At 36.8% G+C, this 21,091-nt stretch overlaps 1 protein-coding gene across 10 annotated transcripts in view; it reads left to right on the forward strand.

The window, feature by feature from the left end:
* The window catches only part of AKAP9 (A-kinase anchoring protein 9), a 125,164-nt gene that overhangs the window by 37,986 nt on the left and 66,087 nt on the right, over positions 1–21,091 (forward strand). For 7 of the 10 annotated variants that reach the window (XR_011139610.1, XM_068934796.1, XM_068934795.1 and 4 more), the window contains 9 exons: positions 3,715–3,768; positions 4,164–4,334; positions 6,842–6,997; positions 7,949–8,146; positions 8,839–11,286; positions 13,894–14,107; positions 14,948–15,027; positions 16,633–16,774; positions 17,234–17,331. Coding sequence is in view for 9 of the 10 variants with exons in the window: in XM_068934796.1 (XP_068790897.1) it covers positions 3,715–3,768; positions 4,164–4,334; positions 6,842–6,997; positions 7,949–8,146; positions 8,839–11,286; positions 13,894–14,107; positions 14,948–15,027; positions 16,633–16,774; positions 17,234–17,331 (3,561 nt within the window). In the remaining variant the exon portion in view is untranslated. The remainder of the gene's footprint in view (positions 1–3,714; positions 3,769–4,163; positions 4,335–6,841; positions 6,998–7,948; positions 8,147–8,838; positions 11,287–13,893; positions 14,108–14,947; positions 15,028–16,632; positions 16,775–17,233; positions 17,332–21,091) is intronic. The other 3 variants (XM_068934798.1, XM_068934792.1, XM_068934799.1) reach the window with 2 other exon arrangements.

Below are 21,091 nucleotides of genomic sequence, written 5' to 3' on the forward strand. Positions count from 1 at the left end.
AGACCTTCCTGCGTAGTCTTAAATTAAATGATGATGGCAACTGTCTATTTGAGGCTATGATTCAAATTCAGAACTAAGAGAAGCTAGGCTTTTCCCAAATTAGAATTTTTTTTTATAACTTTGTTGGTTAAAGTTGCCCCCATATATTCCTCTTATTCCTTATTTTTACAACATGAGCTGCGATCGTTCATCCTGGATTTTTCTCTCCTATTGGATCTCTTCCAGAATTTGCAGCATATACTCCTGATCCTGTAGTTAATATGAAGACTACAAGTCTCTTTTTTTAAAAATATTAAATTCTATATGTGAACCTTTAGCTTTACCTAAAGAATTTTTCTGATGCATACTAATATGTAGAAAAATAAATCAAGCCATAATATTTTTAAAAACCACCAATTCTCATCCTTCAAAAGTTATTAAGCTTAGTTGTACTGTATGATTACAATTATTTTCACCGCAAACTGAAATATTTTTATATATGAAGTTTAAAAAAATAACAGAAATTGCTTTGTCCAGGTTGCCCTAATTGCTAATTTTAGTTGAGGTTCATACTGTCAATTTTGGCGTGACTAGAATTGTAGCATGACTTTTTTTTTAATTTTTGTAGATGAATCAGATGGCCAAAAAGTTTAAAAAAAAAAAAAAAGAAGAAGGAAAAGAAAGAAAGGGAAAAAAAAGAAAAAGACTAAAAACTTGATGTAAAAATATGAAGCCTTTCCAGATACTTCTGGGTTTTTAACTGGAATTCTGCTGGCCAGTCTGTAATGATTATATTATTTTGGTGCATTAAAATATTTTCTATTTTTTTAGTGATTGGTCAGTAAGTATGGATTTTTATTGAGCATGAATTTGGAATTTATAAAGAGAAATATCTGTAGTACTGAGATTAACATTAGAAGTAGTTAGACACAGTATTACTGCTATTTCTGAAATACAATTTCAGGTCTTTCAAACACTAAACGGGGAAAAAAAATAAGAGCTGACTGTAGTACAAAGTGCTATAATTTAATAAATTTAAGTCTGACCTCTGGCGGCAATTGTTGTGAATCACTGCCTTATTTTAGTGGTACAGGCTCGTTTTCCTTGTGTTTTCCTGGAAGAGCCTTAAAGCTTTCACTTGTCTTTAATGTATATATTTATTGAAGTAATATAAACTATACCTTTGTTTTTAGAAAACACACTAAAATATATTTTATTTTCTGTAATAAATACTATTTCTATGAATTACTCTGAAAATACAAGGAAGGGGGAAAAATCAGAAAGTTAGAACTTCCTTTAAGGGACTTCATAAACTTCAATTATTTCTTTTTTTTCTGTTCAGCTAGCCACTCCTGAGTACTGAACTGTTGTAAAATTGCATTTCTCCTTGCCTTGTGGTTATTTGTTTAGGCAATTATCCTGAGCTCCTGTTACTTTTTGTTTCCGTTATCTTAAAATACTTTGTGGTTTGATTGTTTCTGTAAATATTTAATTGTATGCTGGAGTATCTAGGCACATTGTCAGGCATAAGGACGTTTCAGCATTAAAGGGGAATTGCAAAGCTTTAAGAGAAGAAATTAATTATGAGATTCTACATCAATAGTATTTATAGGCTTGCAGGAGAGTTCTCTGCAGGCAAAACATTGGGCCCAGGAGAAAAATCGCAGAAGCCCAATAAGCAGACATCTGTAATACTTAAGACTACAGACCAGATACCAGTGTTACAGATGAGTGAACAATTAATGTTTAAATGAGATATTTCAAAACTAGTGTTCAGACACTGTCATCTGTCTCCTCTGATGCAGTGGAATTTCGGCCATGCCTAAAGTTGCTAGCCTGCTCACGTGGCTCCCCTCAGTTTGGCATTCTGGTATGTGGTTTTGACTTGCACTTTACCAACTTTACCAAAAGGCATGAAAAAATTTGAAATGAAAAGAGAAGGGATGAGAAACAGAATGGATTGAAATGTTGTTACTAGCTCAGTGATATCTAAGAGTTAGGTTCCTGCCCAAAGGAAGTAGGATTTCCAAATTTCCAGACAGTTGTTTTGAGTGTGTATAGAAAAATCCTTTTATAAGCGGAAGGTCTTCATAGAAATTTCAGGTGCTAAAGAGTCTGGAGTATCTGGTGAGATAGGGCTTTTGTGCTTCCTGGTAGCTTTTGTTATAAAGCATCTAAGACTCTTTGGTTGTTCATCTCCTTTGCTGTTCATAGGAAGAGAAGTTTGTCCAGTGTGGTAGGTGACAAGAATCATACACAACACCTTTGTTAATCAATTAAGCCTAAATGAAATGGTAGTTAAAAAATGAAAAGTAACATTTCATAGTAGAGTTTTTATTAAACTGCTAGTGTTGTTAATTTGGGATATGAGCCAAAATCTGAGTAAAGACCTTGGTGCCAGGCTCTGTAGATGTTGTATTTTGTCTGAAGGTAGAGCAAGCAGCAGGCAATAGACAGGCAGCGTATAGGGCCTCTGTGAGTTGCCTGGGCTGATAAATTTAACGAAGTTTTGTTCTTTCTGAAATAGAGTATTAATCTCTCAGTGTTATCTTCCTTTTTGTTGGGGAAGTCTGGAATTGAAAGGGCGCTGTGTCAGCTCTGCAAATTCATGTCTAAAGCAGGTCTATTCATTCTTTAACATGAGCTTGATGACTGTATTGATCCTGTTTGTAACAGCATACTCCAGGTTGGGTAACTTACTGATTTGCTCAGACATGATAGTCCTTTGTAAATAAGCCCTAATCTACTCTATGGAAGATTTCTGGACAGTATTTTTTTTCCTTAATGTAAAGGAAAAAAGGTTGGGTTTTTTTCCACACTTAGGTGTGAAATGCTATGATTTCTTTCCTTCTCTAACGTCCTAATTTTTGATTATCACTCTGATGTGATAAAGAGCTTGGAGGGCAAATAGGGTTGTTCTTGCTTTTTCATTTTAAAACACGATCTGCTGTTTTAAAGCCCGTGTGTATGTATTATGATTTCTCCTGAGTATACAGCATATTCTTTGCATTTAGATTTTTACTTTCTAACTACAACTGGTACTTTGGCTGGTGCTTATATTTTGGAAGTTTGTCGTTATTGCTGTGTATATAGTCTATAGAACCAAAATTCTCTTGGAAGCTGAAAGGGATTGCAGCGTTGGGTGAGTGAAAGAAGAAATGTGGGTTTTTTTCCACATACCTTATTCTAAATGTATAATTTTTGCGTTTTTCACGTTAAGAAATTCCTTTAATTTCCTTCCGTGAGATTCTGTGGTAGTGCCTTTCATTCACTATAGAAAGATTAATGTGTTTCCGAAACAGTAAATCGTGGAGTTAATATCTTTTTGGAAAACATAAATTTGTTTAGTAATATATAGAAATATTAAACAGATTTAATTAAAATGGTTAAATGCAGGACTACTGCATTGTAATCACTAAAAAGTATAAAGCTTTGCATAACCTTTAAATCTGAATTCCTTTGTTTTCTGCAGATGTTTAAATTACTAATGTGTGTTTTGTCACATAGACAGTGGTGTGTGTTTTCATGATTTGAGATTTTTTCCTATTACCTTATCTTACTTTGATACAATTTATTCTATAGAAAGCTATTTTGTACTTCAAATGAAATAAATTTTTGTAGCATAAAAATTCCCGTGGGTCTGCAGAAATCAGCATATTAACGTTCAAATGAATGGAAAACAGAAATCAAGCTTTATTTTAAATAATAATGTATTTAGAAATTGTCTTTATACAGGTAAATGATTGCAGTTTTGTGACAAGAACAGCTATACCTGCACACTTAATCAGGGTACAGTATTGCACATTGAATTGTAATACTAATGGTGAATACTAAAAAACAATTTGCTTTGAACAGAAACTATGTTGCTGTCTAATGCTTTATTTTGCATGCTGTGCTCTGCATCTGTGTTACTTGTTATATATTCATATAGTGTATCTTTAAGCTTGAAATACCAAACATTTTACTACTTCTGTTGTAAAGCAGAACTTGCAGAAATGCTTTACGTCTGTGCTTTTGAGGTGTGAATTATACTAACAAAGGAGGTTACCATAGCAATGAGGTTTTTGATGCTGTATTGTATGTTAATGTACTACGGTGGCGTTTGGTACAGAATTTGATATTTGAGTTTGCTCATCTTGATTAAACATAAAAAATGGGATCCTAAGGAACTTGGATTGATTTAGGAAGAAGAATTTGGAGTTGGAGAAATTTGTTCTGAGCACGGAACGCAGCACTCTCAGACGCAGCTAGAGGTGATGGAGAATGAATTGGCTGGGAAACAGCAAGAGATTGAAGAGCTAAGCAGAGAGATAGAAGAAATGAGGGCAGCATATGGTACGGAAGGATTGCAACAGGTATAATTACCTTACGTTGCTTTCTGCTTGCTACTCGGTTACATGCGAAAATGCAGAGTATCACCTGAAACTGTTCACACTTAGTGGGAGCTGTTCAGAATGCAGTCAGTGTGTGATGCAGAATGATACGCAATTTCTTTGAATCACATACCATGCGTTCTGTTTCTCTGAGTGGTAGTTCTGTTGTGTGTCCTTTTGCTTTGTATTTTAGGACTAAAATTTTGTGCGTCTTTGCAGTGACTTTGTTCTAATCACAAATGGAAAAACAATTTTCTTCAAGAAAAGTCCAGATTTTTCTCTAATTGTGCAAAGATCGCGTGTCTTTAAAACCTTCTTATTGCTCAGAGATCAAACACAGAATCAGGTTTTACTTCATAAAGCATGAGATTGCTCAGTTCATCCATGAATCAAAACGTTTGTATGTCAGACTCCACAGTCTGAAATAAAAGGCAACGGAGTGGAGATGTTTTAATAAACATTTAATAATTTTGGATTACAGAGAAGTAATTTTATGCATTAAAACCTAGCTATATATTCCAGTGGTATTTCTAAAGTACAGAATATTAAATACTTTTTCTTCTAATATAAGCAGATGCTACATAGCTTGAATTCAGTGCTTTATTATGCTTTATGTCTTGCTTGTCTCTTTTTGCTGTAATTTGGATTCAGGTCATGTCATTGAATGTTTTCCTTTGTTTTGCAAGGTACAATAGGACATAAACATTGTTTTAAGTTCATTCATTTTCACCTTCATTCTTACTGCAAGGTTAAAATTTTTTGCTGGTTTCATTTTCATTTTACCTGTGAAAATGGGTGTTATGTATTCTAGCACGTTAGAGTGATCTTTAAGTAGTTGTTTTGGATGAGGAAGTGGTTTATCACTGCTCTGTCTATTGGTGCATCTCTGGTGTTGCGTTTTAAAAGTCAATCATATCTTCTAATTACGGTCAGTGATTATCAGTTGTGCTAAAGACAGTAGTTGTAATTACAGCATATTAAAGAATATAACCATAATTTTAGTTTCTCACAGATGTGACTGATGCTGATTTTTTCCTGAAAAAGCTGAAAGTAAACAAGTTTGTTTCTTAAACGACTATTTCTATTTGAAATATATGCAGCATATATTTTATGTGATAACAGTACAGTGCATTATATCTTAATTGAGAAGTACATCTGGTGTATTTTTCAGACTAAACAAAAGATTTGTAAGGGAGAGAGGTGCAGAAGATATATTATGTGCTTTAATTCTGCCTATTTGTCAAAGAAAAAGATTGATTGAACAAGTTGAAAATGATGATACAATAATGTATGGATTTGAACAGATAAATCTGCTTATTTCATTTCATTGCACAGATGCAAGAGGAAAGGTTTGACACATTCAAGCGTCTGATCTGTTCCTGTATTTATATCAGTACAAGCATCTAGTAAATTCTTTTCTTTCCAGTAGATGCATATTTTTTGAAGTAGGAGGTCATTATGGGTATTATAAAAAGAATGTTTATTTCCTCAAATTCTTTGCATAGTTTGGCTTGTTTAAAAGACTCCTATTTTTTATGTACAGCACTGAATAATGTTCCTGCCTGGTAAATCAGTAAGCTTTATGTGGAAGCATTAAAACTTTACTTCAAGACTTAGCATATAACCTGGAGAAATTTTTTTTTTAGAGGCACAGTAAACAATATAATTACAGAAGATGACTGGTAATTTAAAGAGTATGTGATGTGTAGAGAGACATAGTGTTTTTTGAAGCTTCTTCTAGTCTTTAATGAGAATGAGTTCAAATCAACAATATTTTAAATAACATATCTATTTTGTATGAAATACACTCATAAAGAATATTGTAGGATTTATGGCAGCCTGAATTTAATCTTAAATAAATTCTGAAATAAAACACTTGCAAAGGAATTTTTCTTTTTTTTTTTTTAATCGTTTCTTCTTCATTAAAAAATGAGATTCATCTATTAAGTACACTGTACCGATCTTGCAGTTTGAGCATTTCCCATGCAGTTATTCAGTTAGAATTTCTTGGGTTCACAGTGTAAAATAATCATGGTATCTACTTATATGCTTTTAGTATGATGAATGCAATTTACTCCACTTTTCGTGGGAGTGCATTTATTGTCAGAAGAATATGTGGTCATGAGTAGTTGCTGCAAAGTTGCTGGTATGCTGTAAGTAGATACCCTCGCTTCCTTTATGCTGTTTGTTTACAATTCTCTTTAGTTCTAAATGCAAATTTTGTATTGCGCTAATTAAACTTAAAAGTTCATATTATGTTTTGATAAGTGTATATTTTTGAATGATTAAAAAAAATTCTGTTTCTGAAATAGTTGCAAAAGCAATTTATGAAAATACAAATGCTCCAGTAGATCTGTGTAAAATCTTTTGAAGAAAAGAGAGGCTAGGCAAGATGTGTTCTTATTTAACTAGAATAAGTCAATAATATTTTCTGACTATGGCTTTGATGTGCGCTAATAGTTTACATTTCGTTTCACTTTGTTTCATAGTTGCAAGAATTTGAAGCTGCTATCAAAAAAAGAGATGACATTATCACACAGCTCACTACTAATCTGCAACAGGCACGGAAAGAAAAGGATGAAACTATGAGAGAATTTTTAGAGCTTACTGAACAAAGTCAAAAATTGCAAATTCAGTTTCAGCATGTAAGTCATAACACTAGCAATATTTATTCGGGTTTGAAAACTGGTGTCATTTCAGAGGATCCATCAATGACTATCTCATGTAGAAACACGGAATTTGACATGCGTTTTTGAAGACTTAGTCCCTTGGTATAGATCTGCAGTCACTTTAACAGTTCTACAGTTACCATTGTAGCACCTGGTTCCTTGTACTAAATCACTATAAATGATACAAAATTATTCTGTTTTCTTTCCTAGTATTTGGGAAAGTATATAGCTACTGATAAATACTGGACGATGGCAGTTGTCTTGGGGGGAAAAAAGCTTGTGTGTAATTACTGTTCTTAAAAGTTAGGGTGAAATCCATCCTGTCCCCTTTGCAGTCAAAACAACCATCGAGTTTTCTGGGCCACCATTTTATGCTCCAGTGCTAGATTTTTTGATAGACTCTGTCTGTTGTAATATTATTAGAAGGTAATTTAAATAACAAAATTCAGTTAGAAGCAGTGCTAATCAAGATGCAGTGGAGACTGTTATTTTTGTGTGACTGCAACTTATGGTGTTGTAATTCAGTATTTTAGTGTTTTGTGCTGTTCAAGCACTTAATGCAGCTTTTGTGAGGTTCAGGTGGATTGTGTTCTAGACTTTGAATCTACATTATTACGAATGCTGATTTTTTTGGGGGGACAGTAACTACAGCTAGTTCATTTTATAACTTTGAGAGTTTTCCTGAGACCCTGCCAGCTTGTACTATCTAAACATAAAATGATTTAAGGTTTGATATTTTCTACTGGCTAGCTTTTCCAACAAGATAAGCCTATTTCAGCTGCTTCTGAAAGAATTACTAAACTTTTCTAACAGTCTGTGGGCTCTTGATATGGAGCAAAAAAAGTAGAGATCATAACTGTTTCTTTCTGTGGCACAAGCTGTTTCTGAAAAATGATATATTTTAGATTTTATTTCTTAATGCACAAGTTACAGGCAAGTGAAGCTCTAAGGAACTCCAGCCATAGTTGCACGGCTGCTGATTTATTGCAAGCCAAACAACAGATCCTTTCACATCAGCAACAGCTAGAAGAACAAGAATACCTGCTGAAGAGTTATCAGAAAAAGAATGAAGAATTTGAAGCACAGATTACACATCTTCAAGACAAAATTACAACATATGAAATGGTATGTTTCGTACTAGAAAGTTCTCTTTTCTTATTCTCTTGTTCTTTTAATGGTTTTGTAGTTTCTTTGAAAAATAAAGGCTAAAGCACTTGTGGTGAATGTTTTGCATGTATTGCATGCAAAGTTTTTAATATTTTTAATACCACATCTGTTGCATTTAATACACTAACAACACAGTATGTACATACTTTAGAGCTGAACTGCTTATGTCAATACTGTACATCATGTTTAAAAATACTGCAGAATTATTTACAGGGAATGATAAAGATATACTAAATATCACACTGGAATTGGGCTAATGTTTAATAAGGCATTCTATTAGAATTTGCTTGAGCAGTCTTTTCTGTCTTAAGGAAAGAATGCTTTCATTTTTTTCATGTACCTTTTACATCCTTCATGGAAAACATCTCAAAGCTTTCAGGTAATTTCACTAAATGTTTTTTGAAGTATCAGAGCACACCCATAAAAAGCTTCAGTGGCTCTTTTTTTTTTCTCTTGGCACTGTCATTTATCCCAAAGGTATGGAAAACTTCCAAAATAAGGCAACAGATAAGTTAAATTTAGTTTTTATAAAAGATCATTAGTTCGTGATGTTTTAAAGAAGGGCATCATGCTTAAATAGGTGAGCGTGTAATGTTCTAATACATTCGAATGATGAACTAAAAATAAGAATGTTTTTGCGTTTCTTAAAGGAAAAACACAAAAATGAAGGAGAAGATTTGAGTAAACTACAAGAAAAAGAAGCTGTAATTGAAGAGCTGGAAGCAAAACTTGGAGAAGAAGAAAGAAATTCATTTCAGCTTACGGAAAAATTATCAGATGCCAGTAAATTACTGGAAGAATTAAAAGAACAGATTTTACTGAAGACCCAGGAAATAAATAACATGAGAGTCGAACTTACCACCTACAAACAGAAAGAAAGGCAATGTTCTGATGAAATAAAACAATTAATGGGAACTGTGGAAGAACTTCAGAAACGATGTTACAAAGACAGTCAGTTTGAAAGTGACATTGTGCAAAGAATGGAACTAGAAGCACAGCGGAGACTGGCACAACTTCAGGCCGAATTAGATGAAATGCATGGCCAGCAGATTGTACAAATGAAGCAAGAGTTAATTAAACAACATGCAATAGAAATAGAACAGTGTCTTTCTCAACAGAAAGTAGAACTGGAGAAAACTTCAAGTTTTTGTTCAGATGGTAATGTTGATAAAGATCAAATACATTTAATGAATATTAAAATTAATGAATTAAATGTGAAATTGCAAGATGCTGATAATGAAAGGGAAAAAATAAAGCAAGAATTGTCACAACAGGTGGAAGTCATTTCAGCAGAGAAGTCTCTTCAACAAGCTAAAATTGAAGATCTTTGCCAAGAACTGAATTTTTCAAGAGAGCAGGTTCAGAGAGCCAAACAAACTATAATGGATATGGAATGTAGATTAAATGAGGCTGGAAAATATAAGTTTGTGATTGAAGACCTAAAAACTCAGCTTGTTTCTGCTTCTGAATTCAGGAAAGAATTAGAATTAAAACACGAGGCAGAAGTCACAAATTACAAAATAAAACTTGAAATGCTAGAAAGGGAGAAGAATGCAGTTTTAGACAGGATGGCTGAGTCTCAAGAGGCTGAATTAGAGAGACTGAGGACACAGCTTCTGTTTAGTCATGAAGAAGAACTGTCCAGACTTAGAGAAGACTTACAAAAAGAGCACATGGAAAGCATGGAAAGCCTTAAAGATAACTTGAATGTACACTATAAACAGCAGTTAGATGGGGTACAGAATGAAATGAGTCAAAAGATAGAAGCCATTCAATTTGAGAAGGATAACTTAATCACAGAGCAAAATCAGTTGATATTAGAGATTTCAAAGCTAAAAGATTTACAACAGTCTTTTGTAAATTCTAAATCTGAAGAAATGACACTTCAAATTCATGAGCTGCAGAAGGAGATTGAAGTACTGAGGCAAGAAGAAAAAGAAAAAGGTAGCCTTGAACAAGAAGTTCAAGAGTTGCAGCGTAAAACCGAGTTGATGCAGAAGCAAATGAAGGAGAGAGAAGATAGCCTTGAAGAAAAATGTTCTGAACTTGCAACACAAAATAACTTTCTTAAGGAGGAAAACAAAACTCTGGGAGAGAAATTAAAACATATGTTGTTAAGCTCTGAAGAAAATGTCATTTTCGAGGACAGTGTTAGTTCCAAGTCAGAAAATCCGGACTTGCAAAAAAGAATGGAGGAGGTGATTAATGAAAATGAGCAACTTAAAAAACAAAACAGTCAACTCAAAGAGGATTTTGAAAGGCAGAAGAGTGCCTTTTCATTTGCTGAGAAAAAACTTGAAGCTAATTTTAAAGTGCTGCAGAAAGAATGTGCTAGTCTTCTGAAGACAAAAACGGATTTAGAGGAGAACAAGAATAAGCAGGAAGCCGAGTTTGAAATCAAACTCAAAGCTCTGAGTGAAGGACTTCAACACTTACAAAGCAATAGACCAGTTTTATTTAAAACCGAAAGTTCTGGTTTAGAAGACAGTAAAGAAAACAAAGCCTACAGGGCAGACGCGTTTGAAGCTGGAGAAGTTGTTGAGAAAGATGCAACAGAACTAATGGAAAAGCTTGAGGTGATCCAGCGTGAGAAACTGGAATTATCCCTGAGACTTTCAGATCTTTCTGAACAGCTGAAGTCAAAGCACAGTGAAATTTGTCATTTAAATGAAAAAGTTAAATCCCTAAAACATGAGAAAGAACAAGTTCTAGCAAAATGTAAAGAACTGGAAGTCATAATTAGCCACACTCAGAAAGGAAATATCGATATTACTGAACATAATACAAAATGCTCTAAAGGAAAAGCTCTGAAGACTGCTACTGCTACATCGGAAAGTAGAAATACCACAAGTGGTCCAAGCAGTAAAGTTGATGAAGAAGTAAATGTAACAGGTAATCTGGACTCAGATAAAGATATCAGTCATCAGGTAGCAAAAAGAAAGGAAGTTCAGCAAACATTGAAGCCGGAACAGCAGTCTTTCGTAGAACACTTGCATGAGATGACAGATGGACTGACAGATGAAACATCATTAATAGCAATAACACAAAGTGAAAATAATCAGCTTCAGCAGCAAGTGGATACATTAAAATCAGAACAGGTATGTTACGGAAAATAATTTACCTATGAAAAGTTGTAGGAGTTCGTATTTAGAAATTTGTGAAATATTTGTCCTCTTAGCTGCTTTGGAGTGGGTGTGTGTTCTCATGTGTGTGGGGGGCAGAGAGTGGCCGATGGTTGAAAGTGGTCACAAGAATGATCAGAATTATAACCGTAGTCTGTGTCTGTAAGGATGCTATTTTTCATTGAAGAAAAAAAAAAAAAAAAAAACCTCTCCCAGAACATTTAATTAAAGCAACAACCAAAAAAAGAGGTGAGCAGCAGAAGGCATCTGCAACACTTCACATTTTGGTAAAATGTTTAACTTTAATTAGTAGAGGTGAAAACTTTTTCAGGATACATTTAATTGTCTGTGATTTGCCTTTTCATTCTGTAAGTACTCATTCACACACTATAAAGAGAAACTCTTGATATTCAGTCAGCTTTTATAAGACTTGTGCAATTCTAATGTCCCGCTATCAAAATTTTTTTGTGTGTGTGACTTTCACTTTTAAATAAATGTATCTGGATGTGAGTGAAGAAATGTGTGAAGAAACAGAAGTTAGGCATATCATATGTAATTCTATTCAGTCCTGCTTTTGCTGGAGAAATTTTGCCTGTATTTTTTGTATTCTAACTGAATTGCAGGTAAAATGGAGAAGATTGTCATTTACCAATAAAAATAGCTAGGTATTGAATTATTGATATTTAAAGAGGGGCCAGCATCAGATTTAAATTTATATACAGTGATACGGTAGTGTAGTATGCTACAGAAAATACGCAAGTTAAGTTTTTCGTAAAAACAGAAGTTAATCGCTCTTCTCCTATTTTTTAGATTTATTTCAGGTTAGTTCATTTGTGAGTGGATTTTTAGAACACCAGCATTGCCCAAATTTTATGTTGCCATATAGTCCATTCCTTTTCTAAGAAATAAAATCACTAATAAAGCTGTGTTGGAAACATCTGTGAGATGATACAAAAGAACTGTGACTGTCTGATATAATACTTTAGTTATTTATAACAATATCATAAGGGTTCTGCAATTACCTTCTGCAGAAATGAAAAACCATAATGATCCAGAAGTGCCTAAACCTTTTCAAACTTGGACTCCAAATATCTCAGTTATTGACTAATTCTAAGCATGTTTCCTTTGGCAATAACTTCCCCAAAACTGAAGCATTGGTTATCAGGTCTGCTAATCATACAGTCTTTTAGTCTGTATATGCAGTGAGTTTTTATTAACTTCTCGGCTGTGTTAGTTCTGATACTACTCCTCCTTCACTAGGGGTAAAATTCGGTGGGTTTTTATTGCTGCAAAATTTGCTTTACCTCTTTAGAGAATGGTTGTCCCAAAACGCTTAGATATTTTGACCCGCACCCCTCTCACGATTATCAGCGTAAATGATCCTCCCTTTTTGTGACAATATTTCTATTAATAAAAACATGGCAAAAACCATATTTTCTGTATTTCAGTAGAAATTGTAACAGTCTGTTTTCTAGTCCCTTTGTCTAATTTGCTGATGGATTTTGAATCCAAAATTCAAAATCCAAATCATAGATTTTTGAATCCAAAATCTATGCGAGCCAGTCTCGCATAGATAAGTGGCAGGGAAGTAGAGTTAGCATAGCAGCTCCTTTGTTGACAATCCTTTTGTCTGACAAAGTGGCAACAATGATTAGGATTTTGTGATGGCATTACGGTCAATAGCTTTCGCAATGATTTCTAAGGATCATGGGCAGATACTCTTAATTGGTCCGAAATTTGTTATTCGATTAAACCAAAATAGTCTGGCCCTCAATCAGCTGAGAACCTAACAAATATAAAGGCCATGTTTTCAGTGTGATGATACCTGTTCTTTACTCTTGGAGCTCTGTTAGTCAGTATTGCTGGGACAGTTTCAGTTGTTTGGAAATCTGTTTCTTCTCAAAGTAATTACGATCACCAACATCCATACTAGAAGAAAGTAGTTATCAGCTGTTCAACGTTTTCATAAAAATCATAGAATAATACAGTTTAGAAGCAGGATCTGGAGGTTATCTGATGCAAACCCCCACTCAAAGCAGGGCCTGCTTAGTTCAGTTTTTCAGTGAAGTTTCACTGCAAATCAGTAGGCTGCCAGTCTCCTGTCTGGCGCCTACCCACAGCACCCACAAATACAAGTAGCTTTCAAAACAAAAGTAGAGTTTGCATATGTGATTTGCTGTAGCGGTTCCTTAGAAGGCAATCAGCCAACTGCAGTATATAAACTCTCAGCTGTGTTGTAACTGGGAAGAGGAAAGTAAGATGCTTTCTCAATATTAAGTGCTGTGTATAAAGATAGTCATTGTGCTTGCAGCTTCCTTTTCTAAAACAGGAGTTGAAATGTGTTTTGAGTGTTGATGATTTGATTTTTTAGTTTGATTTTTATTTTAAATAAAGAGCTCTCTTACCTATTTTTTTTATAATTCAAGTTTCTAAAATGCATATATTTAGATGTATATATTTCATATATACCACATGTCACATTCTGTTCCATGCATTTAGCATTAATTTCAGAAATTAGCAAAGGTTGAACTTTCTTGTTTTCTTGTTTCTCACTCTTTATAAAATGTATATTTTTATTCAAAGACTGATTTACAGCTACAGATGGAAGCGCAGCGCATTTGTCTGTCCCTGGTTTATTCAACCTACGTAGACCAGGTTCGTGACTACATGACAGCAGAAAAAGAGACTGCACTTTGCATTCTTAAAGAGGAACTTGTACATAGTCATTTACAAGAGGTGGATGATCTAAAAAAAATGCATCAACTGGAGCTCCAGACCTTGCAAGTTCAACATGCAGGTAACTTGTCAAAAATTACAGGAGTGAAGTAGTATAGCAGTAAAGTGCTTAATATGAAAAATAGATAGGGTCTTTAAAAGAAAACAAACACAAACGTTTGGGGAAAAAGTATATGTAGCTGTCCAACAAACTCTTTTTACAGAACACTTTTCAGTGCTTTTATTCCATATTACTTCCCTGTTATCACTGACCTGTTACTCAGGTTACTTTTGGAAGGGAAGGGTAGGGAAGCATTACAACTCAGGTTTTGCTCTTTGTATTAGGTCAATTGATTATAAAGAAATGTATAATAGATTCAGCTATAGGTTTGTATTCCTTAGACAAATACTAGGCAAGTGCAGCAGCAAAATATCTTTGGTCTTGCCTCATTCTCTGTTCCTTGAATTCCTGCATTGGCTCCCTGTGCACATTAATTAATAATTAGCTTCTGTGCTACTACTTTCAAGACCGTTGTTCTGTGCTTTTCTGCCTTTGTGAGCTTTTACGTTATCGTGCTACTTTTCTATCCATACTTTTCTTGTCATCCTGTGATTTGCCCTTGTGTATTTTTTTTGTCACAATAACTTCCTGGCCCTCCAGTCTGTTTCAGTAAAGTTAGATCTTTCCGGAGTTCACTGGCATGACAATCCGTTTCTTATACCTTATTTGTCTTAAACGCACAGTTCTACTCTAATAGTTGAATCTATTTGTGAGGTGGAACAAGAAAGAGGAAAAAAGTATGCCTTCCTAAAATTTGAGGAGTTGACTTCACTGACACAAGGGACTACACCTTATAATCTATTGAAAAAGTGTTGTGCATCTAGCATTAAAAATAATATTATGGATGATTTGTATTCATAGATGATGAAGTCAAATCTACACAGAGACTTATAGAAAAGCTAAGTGAAGCTGTATCTGAGGAATGTTCTAGGCTCACTCAGGTAAGACTTAGCAAAAAGCCATTTTTTAAATAGAACTTTTGAAGAACTGAAAATGAAGAATTATGTCTATGGTGAGTCATCTTGCTTTTCCACACCATCCTTAACAGTCTGTCTTTGGACCATTTCTCTTTGCGTTGACCTCTAAACAGAGACTGCTAAACCTGACCTTCCAAAATATGTTTCCAGGGGTTTTGTATTTTTTTAATTGTTTGTTTTATATCCTTGTCCAGCCAGTTCTTCTGCCTTACAGCTAGTCTGCTGGTTCTGAAGTATTTTTTCCTTCGTGTATGTCTTTGGCCATAAGTTTCTGATTTTTACAGTAGTCTGATGTTATACACACGTTCAGCCGAAGGACATCACCCTCTCATTTCTGCGATAAGACTGTCATTTCTTTCTTAGCAGCAGCATATCTTTCAAAAACTTAAAGTGGTTGAGAATCCACCAAAATTCCTATATATGGTATTTTCAGTAACTAGGAATATCATGGTCAAAAACTGAACCTTATTTTTGGTCTGTATCCTAGTATCAGCCACCAATAATATTATTTTGCCATCTCTTTTTTGTAGACTAAAAAGCCATTGGTAATCTCTTGCACTTACAGGTTCTTTCTGACCAACAATCAAGTCACTCATTAAATTTATTTCTGGATAAATTAAGCTGTTTTCATTGTTTAGTATAAGCCATGGTCTTATGTTCTTTAATACTTCATATAGGGCTTTTTTTGTTTGTTTGTTTGTTTCCTCCCCCTCCCCCCCCCCCCCGCCCCCGGCCCCAGATCATTTCTAATTTCTCAATATCCTTTTGGAATATGGATACCAGAACTGTTTTACTTGAGAGCCAGCATAGATGAAGCTGGACTCCATCACATTCAGTTATCAACTGAGTCAGGTTTTTGGCATTAGTTTTTTCAGAGCTGGAGTAAACCATTCCTAACTGTATGGTTCCATGTCGAGCTCGTGCAGAAATTATCATATTTTTGTAAGTCGAATTTAGGGTCTGTTGAGTCTAAAATGTTTAAATCACGTCTTCAGAAATAATATGGATAAATCTTCTGTTTGTCTGCTCACTATAAATATGGCAGCTATTCTACTGGCCACCCAGTGACAGCAAGCATGAGGCATTCTGTTTATTATTTGCTTGCATTTTCTGCTGCCATCCCCTTTTATTCTGTTCATTGAAAACTTAAGAACAAGATAAATAGTAATCTCTAAAAAGATCTAAATTTCCACTATAAGAAATACTTCCCCAAATAAAATTGCAGTTCATCAGAATGAGACATTTACAATACTTTCAGCATTAATAAATGAGGCCTTATTCTGCAAAATTTTAATGCTTGGCAATGCCAAATTAAATGTCCATGCAAAAATACATGTTCTTACGTTTTATCTGAAAATGTTTTCTGTACCTATTTCTTTTGTCAGGAATTTTAAGGGTTCTCTAGGTTCTTTATAACTTAACAGAACATGTATTTCATTATGTCCACAGAAGATAATATCACAAAATTCTACTTTCTTGCCACCGTTTTTCTATTTTCTCTGTAATTTGTCACTGATAGATTAATGAATATTTCTTCTTGACTTTTTTCTGTGTTTTGTTGGCATACAGCTTCTGCGTGATGATCAGAATGAACAATCTTCAACTGCTGCAGAAGTTGATAATAGGGAGCAGGATACTTTCCATATTCCTGCTGCTGCTGAGAAAGAAAAATTGAATGTAGAATTGACAACACACAGAGGTCAAGCTCAAGGTAATGGCGTTTTACTATCATACTGATTAAAAAAAGAAATATTATTGATTTCAAGGATTTCAAATTGGCAATTATTATGCTATTAATTGTTCAGATACTAAGTAACGTACCTAATTAGATGTTTTAGAGATTTCCTCACTACTCAGACCTATTTTTATTACGAGCATTTTCTTATGTTGTTTTTATTACAGTGGAAAATGATTAAAAAAGTGATTTTCTTTTTCTCCACGTTTTAAAAAAAAAAAAAAAAGCTAGCAGCTCTATCAAAAAATACATATATATCAGTATTATATAAAAATACATTCTGAAATTTGTAGGGGCCCTGTCTTATTTCAATAATATGTAATGCTTGACTCTTTAGTGAGAAAATTGTGAACAATTCATTTTATAAAGAAATTATGGTATAATGTTTATAAAACTCATTTAAAGAAAGAGTCCCTGGTTATTTGTGTAATTTAGCTATGCAAGAACATATGGATGCTCTTCTGCACAAGATAACAGAAGAATACAGCAGGCTGACAGCACTTCAGACGCACTTGAGGAAGGATTGTAAACAGGTAAGCTTTTTATAGCACCTCCTATAAAATACAAGCGTGTTTGAAATTTCTCTGTTGCATGAATTCCTTCTGGATCAGGGAAAGAATGTATTTGCAACTGTATTTATGCAGTTGAGTCCTGTATTTATCCTGGTTGAGTGGCATAGCAAGTCAATAATTAAGTAAAACAGAGAAGACTGCTGCCCATAACACAGTCATAAAACGGTTGAGGTTGGAAGGGACCTCTGGAGATCAACTAGTCCAACCCTCCTATACAAAGCAGGGTTAGCTAAAGCAGGTTGCTCAGGACTGTGTCCAGTGAGATTTTGAATATCTCCAGGGACAGAGACTCCACAACGTCTGCGGGCAACTTGTTCCAGTGTTTGACCACCCTCACAGTAAAAAAAAATGTTTCTGTTGTTTACCTGGAATGTCCTATATTTCAGTTTCTACGTATCGCCTGTTCTCTTGTCCCTGGGCACCACTGAGAAGGGTCTGGTTCTGTCTTCTTTACTCCCCCTCCCCTTCCCCCCCCCAATCAGGTATTTACATATTGGTAAGATCACCCTGAGCCTTCCCTTCTCCTGGTCTGAGCTCTCTCAGCCTTTTTGCATTTGAGAGCTATTCCAATCCCTTAATCATCTTTGTGGCTTTTCACTGGACTCACTCCAGTAAGTCCATGTCTTTCTGGTACTGAGGTGCCCAGAATGGGACATGGCACTCCAGATGTAGTCTCATCAGTGCTGAGTAGAGGGAAAGGATCCTCTCCTTCAGCCTGCCCGCAACATTCTTTCTAATGCAGCCCATGATGTTGGTGGCCCTCTTTGCTGCTAAGGCACTTTGTTGGCTCATGTTTAACTTGTTCTCCAAGACCCCACATACTTTTCTGCAAAGCTGCTTTCCAGCTGATTGGCCCCCAGCATGTCCTGATGCGGAGGAATAACCCTCTACAAGTGCAAGTCTGTGCATTTCCCTCGTGAGGTTCATGTCTGCCCACTTCTCCAGCCCATCGAGATCCCTCTGAATGTTACAACCATCTGGCATATCAACCACTCCGCCCAGTTTTCCATCATCTGCAAACCTACTGAGGGGGCACTTGTCATCCAGGTCATTAATGAAGATGTTAAACGCTGTTGGTCGCAGTTTGGTCCCGTGGGGTGCATCACGAGTGACTGGCCTCCAGCAGGACTTCATGCTGCTGATCACAACCCTCTGAGCCTGGTAGCTCAGCCAGTTTTTTCAGTCCATCTTACCATTGCTGTATTGCTTCAGTTTGTCTATGGGGATGTTACAGGAGACAGTGTCAAAAGTCAAGTCAAATACTACCCAGTGCTCTCCCTTCAGCCACTGAGCCAGTCTTCTCATTCTAGAAGACTATCGGGTTTGACAGACATGGTTTCCGCTTTGTAAATCCATGCTGACTACTCCCAGTCACCTCCTTGTCTTTCATATGTTTAGAAATAGTTTCCAGAATTTGTTCCATCACCTTTCCACAGACTGAGGTGAGGCCTGTGGTTCCTGGGATCCTCCTTGACCTTCTTGAATGACATTTGCTTTCTTCCGGCCATTAGGAACCTCTCCCAGTCACCATGACCTTTCAAAGATAATTTAGATTGGTCTTGTAATGACATCGGCCAGCTTCCTCTGCACTTGCATGTGTGTCCTCTCAGGTCCCATGGACTTGTATATGCCCACACGCTTGCTTAGGTGAACCCCGACCTGATCCTCATCCATCATGGGTAGATGTTCCTTGCTCCAGACTTCCAGTGGTCTCAGTGGCCAGGGATTCCTGAAGGCCCATCTTATCAGTAGAGACTGAGTCAAAGGAGCCTTTTAGTACCTCAGCTTTTTCCATGTCCTTCGTCACCATGGCCCTTGCCCTATTTAGCAGCGGGTCAGCATTCCCTTTGCAGCTGATATAACTGTAGAAGCCCTCCTTGTTGCCTTTCACATCCCTTGCCAGACTCGGCTCCAGGTAGGCTTTGGCTTTCCTAACCCTGTCTGTGCCCACCCTGGCAGCGTCTCTGTGTTTCTCCCGGGTGACCTGGCTCTGTTTCCACCTCTTCTGTGCCTCCTTTTTGTGTCTGAGCTTTGTCAGGAGCTCATTCTTCATCCGTTCAGGCCTACTGCCACCTTTGCTTGATCTCCTGGTCATCAGGTTAGACCATTCTTGAGCTTGGAGGAGGCGATCCTTTAAAAACCAGCTCCTTTGGATCCCTCTTCTCTCCAGGACTGTATCTCAAGAGATTTCCAAGTAGGTCCCTGAAGAGGCCGAAGTCTGTTGTGATGGTGCTTTTTACCTTGTTCCCTTCTCTTAGGATGCTGAACTCCATCATCTCATGGTCACTGCAGCCAAGGCTGCCCCCAGCCTTTCCATCCTTGATGAGTTCTTCCTTGCTCATAAGAATGAGGTCCAGCAAAGCATCTCCTCGTTGGCTCTTCCATTACCTGTGTCAGGAAGTTACTATTAGTATATGCCAGAGGCCTCCTGGATTGTTTATGGCCTTCTGCGTATTGCCCTTCCAGCTGATACTGGGGTGGCTAAAGTCCCTCGTGAAGACCAGAACCTGCACATGTGAGCTTTCTTCCAGTTATCTGAAGATGGCCTCCTCTACTACTACTTCCTGATCGGGTGATCTGTAGCAGGTACCCGCAACAATGTCCTCCACGTTCGTCTACCCTCTAATCCTGACCCATGAGCTCCCCGCTGGCTCATCATCCATACCTAGGCAGAGCTCCATCCATTTCCATTGCTCTCACATAAAAAGCAGCTTCCCCTCTTGACATTCCTAAAGAGCCCATATCCATCTATTGCAGCACTCAAGTTATGTGAGCTATTCCCCAACATCTCTGTGATCTCAGTGAGATTGTAGCCCTGTGACTGCACGTGGCTCTGTAATTCTTCCTGTTTGTTCCCTATGCTGTGGGCATTAGTATACAGGTACTACAGAGAAGCAGCCGGTCACGCTGATTCCCCAGAAAAGGCATGAGAATTTCCCCTGTAATGCTTTCTTGTGGGCACTCCCTTATTTATGTACATACATAAGTAAGGGCCCCCTTCATCTCTGATTACTAGGTTTCTCTTGGCCCATGTCACCCTGCACCCATTGCTTGCCAGCCTGGTCCACCACTTCCTCACTTGACTGTGGGTCATCACCTCCCTACCCCATCATTCATAGTTCAAAGTTCTCCTCACCAGGTTGGCTAGCCTGGTGGCAGAGATGCCTTTCCCTTGCTTGGTTGGGTGAATTCTGTCTCTTCACAGCAGTCCTCAAAGTACCCCCTCAGAGATGGTCCCATGGTCATAAAACTCAAATTCCTGTTCTCAACACCAGCTGCTCAGCCAGCTGTTAAGTCACAGGATCTGTCCATTCCTCTTCAAGCCCTTCCTTGGCAGGATTAAAGAGACGCCACCCACGTGCTTGACTATCGCCACCGGATCCACATAGTCACACTTAATACGCTCCAGGTCTACCCTAGCAGTATTGTTGTCCATGTGGAAGAGCAGTGGGGGATAGATAACAGTCCAAGGGCTGGACAAACCTCAGCAGTCTCTCCATAACATCCTAGATCTGAGCCCCCAGCAAGCAGAAAACCTCCCTAGACAGAGGGAGGTCAGATCGGCAGAGGGGGGCCTCCATCCCCTGCAGCAGGGAGTCTCCCCTCACTATCAACCCCCAATTCCTCCCAGTGCTGCTGTGTGGTACAGGCTCAGCTTCATTGGACAGAGCTCCCAGACTCTTGGGTGCAACTGGGGCACTGAATCTATTCCATAGTTACA

The sequence above is a fragment of the Struthio camelus genome, chromosome 2 (genome assembly GCF_040807025.1).
Source record: "Struthio camelus isolate bStrCam1 chromosome 2, bStrCam1.hap1, whole genome shotgun sequence".
NCBI classification, from domain to species: Eukaryota; Metazoa; Chordata; class Aves; order Struthioniformes; family Struthionidae; genus Struthio; species Struthio camelus.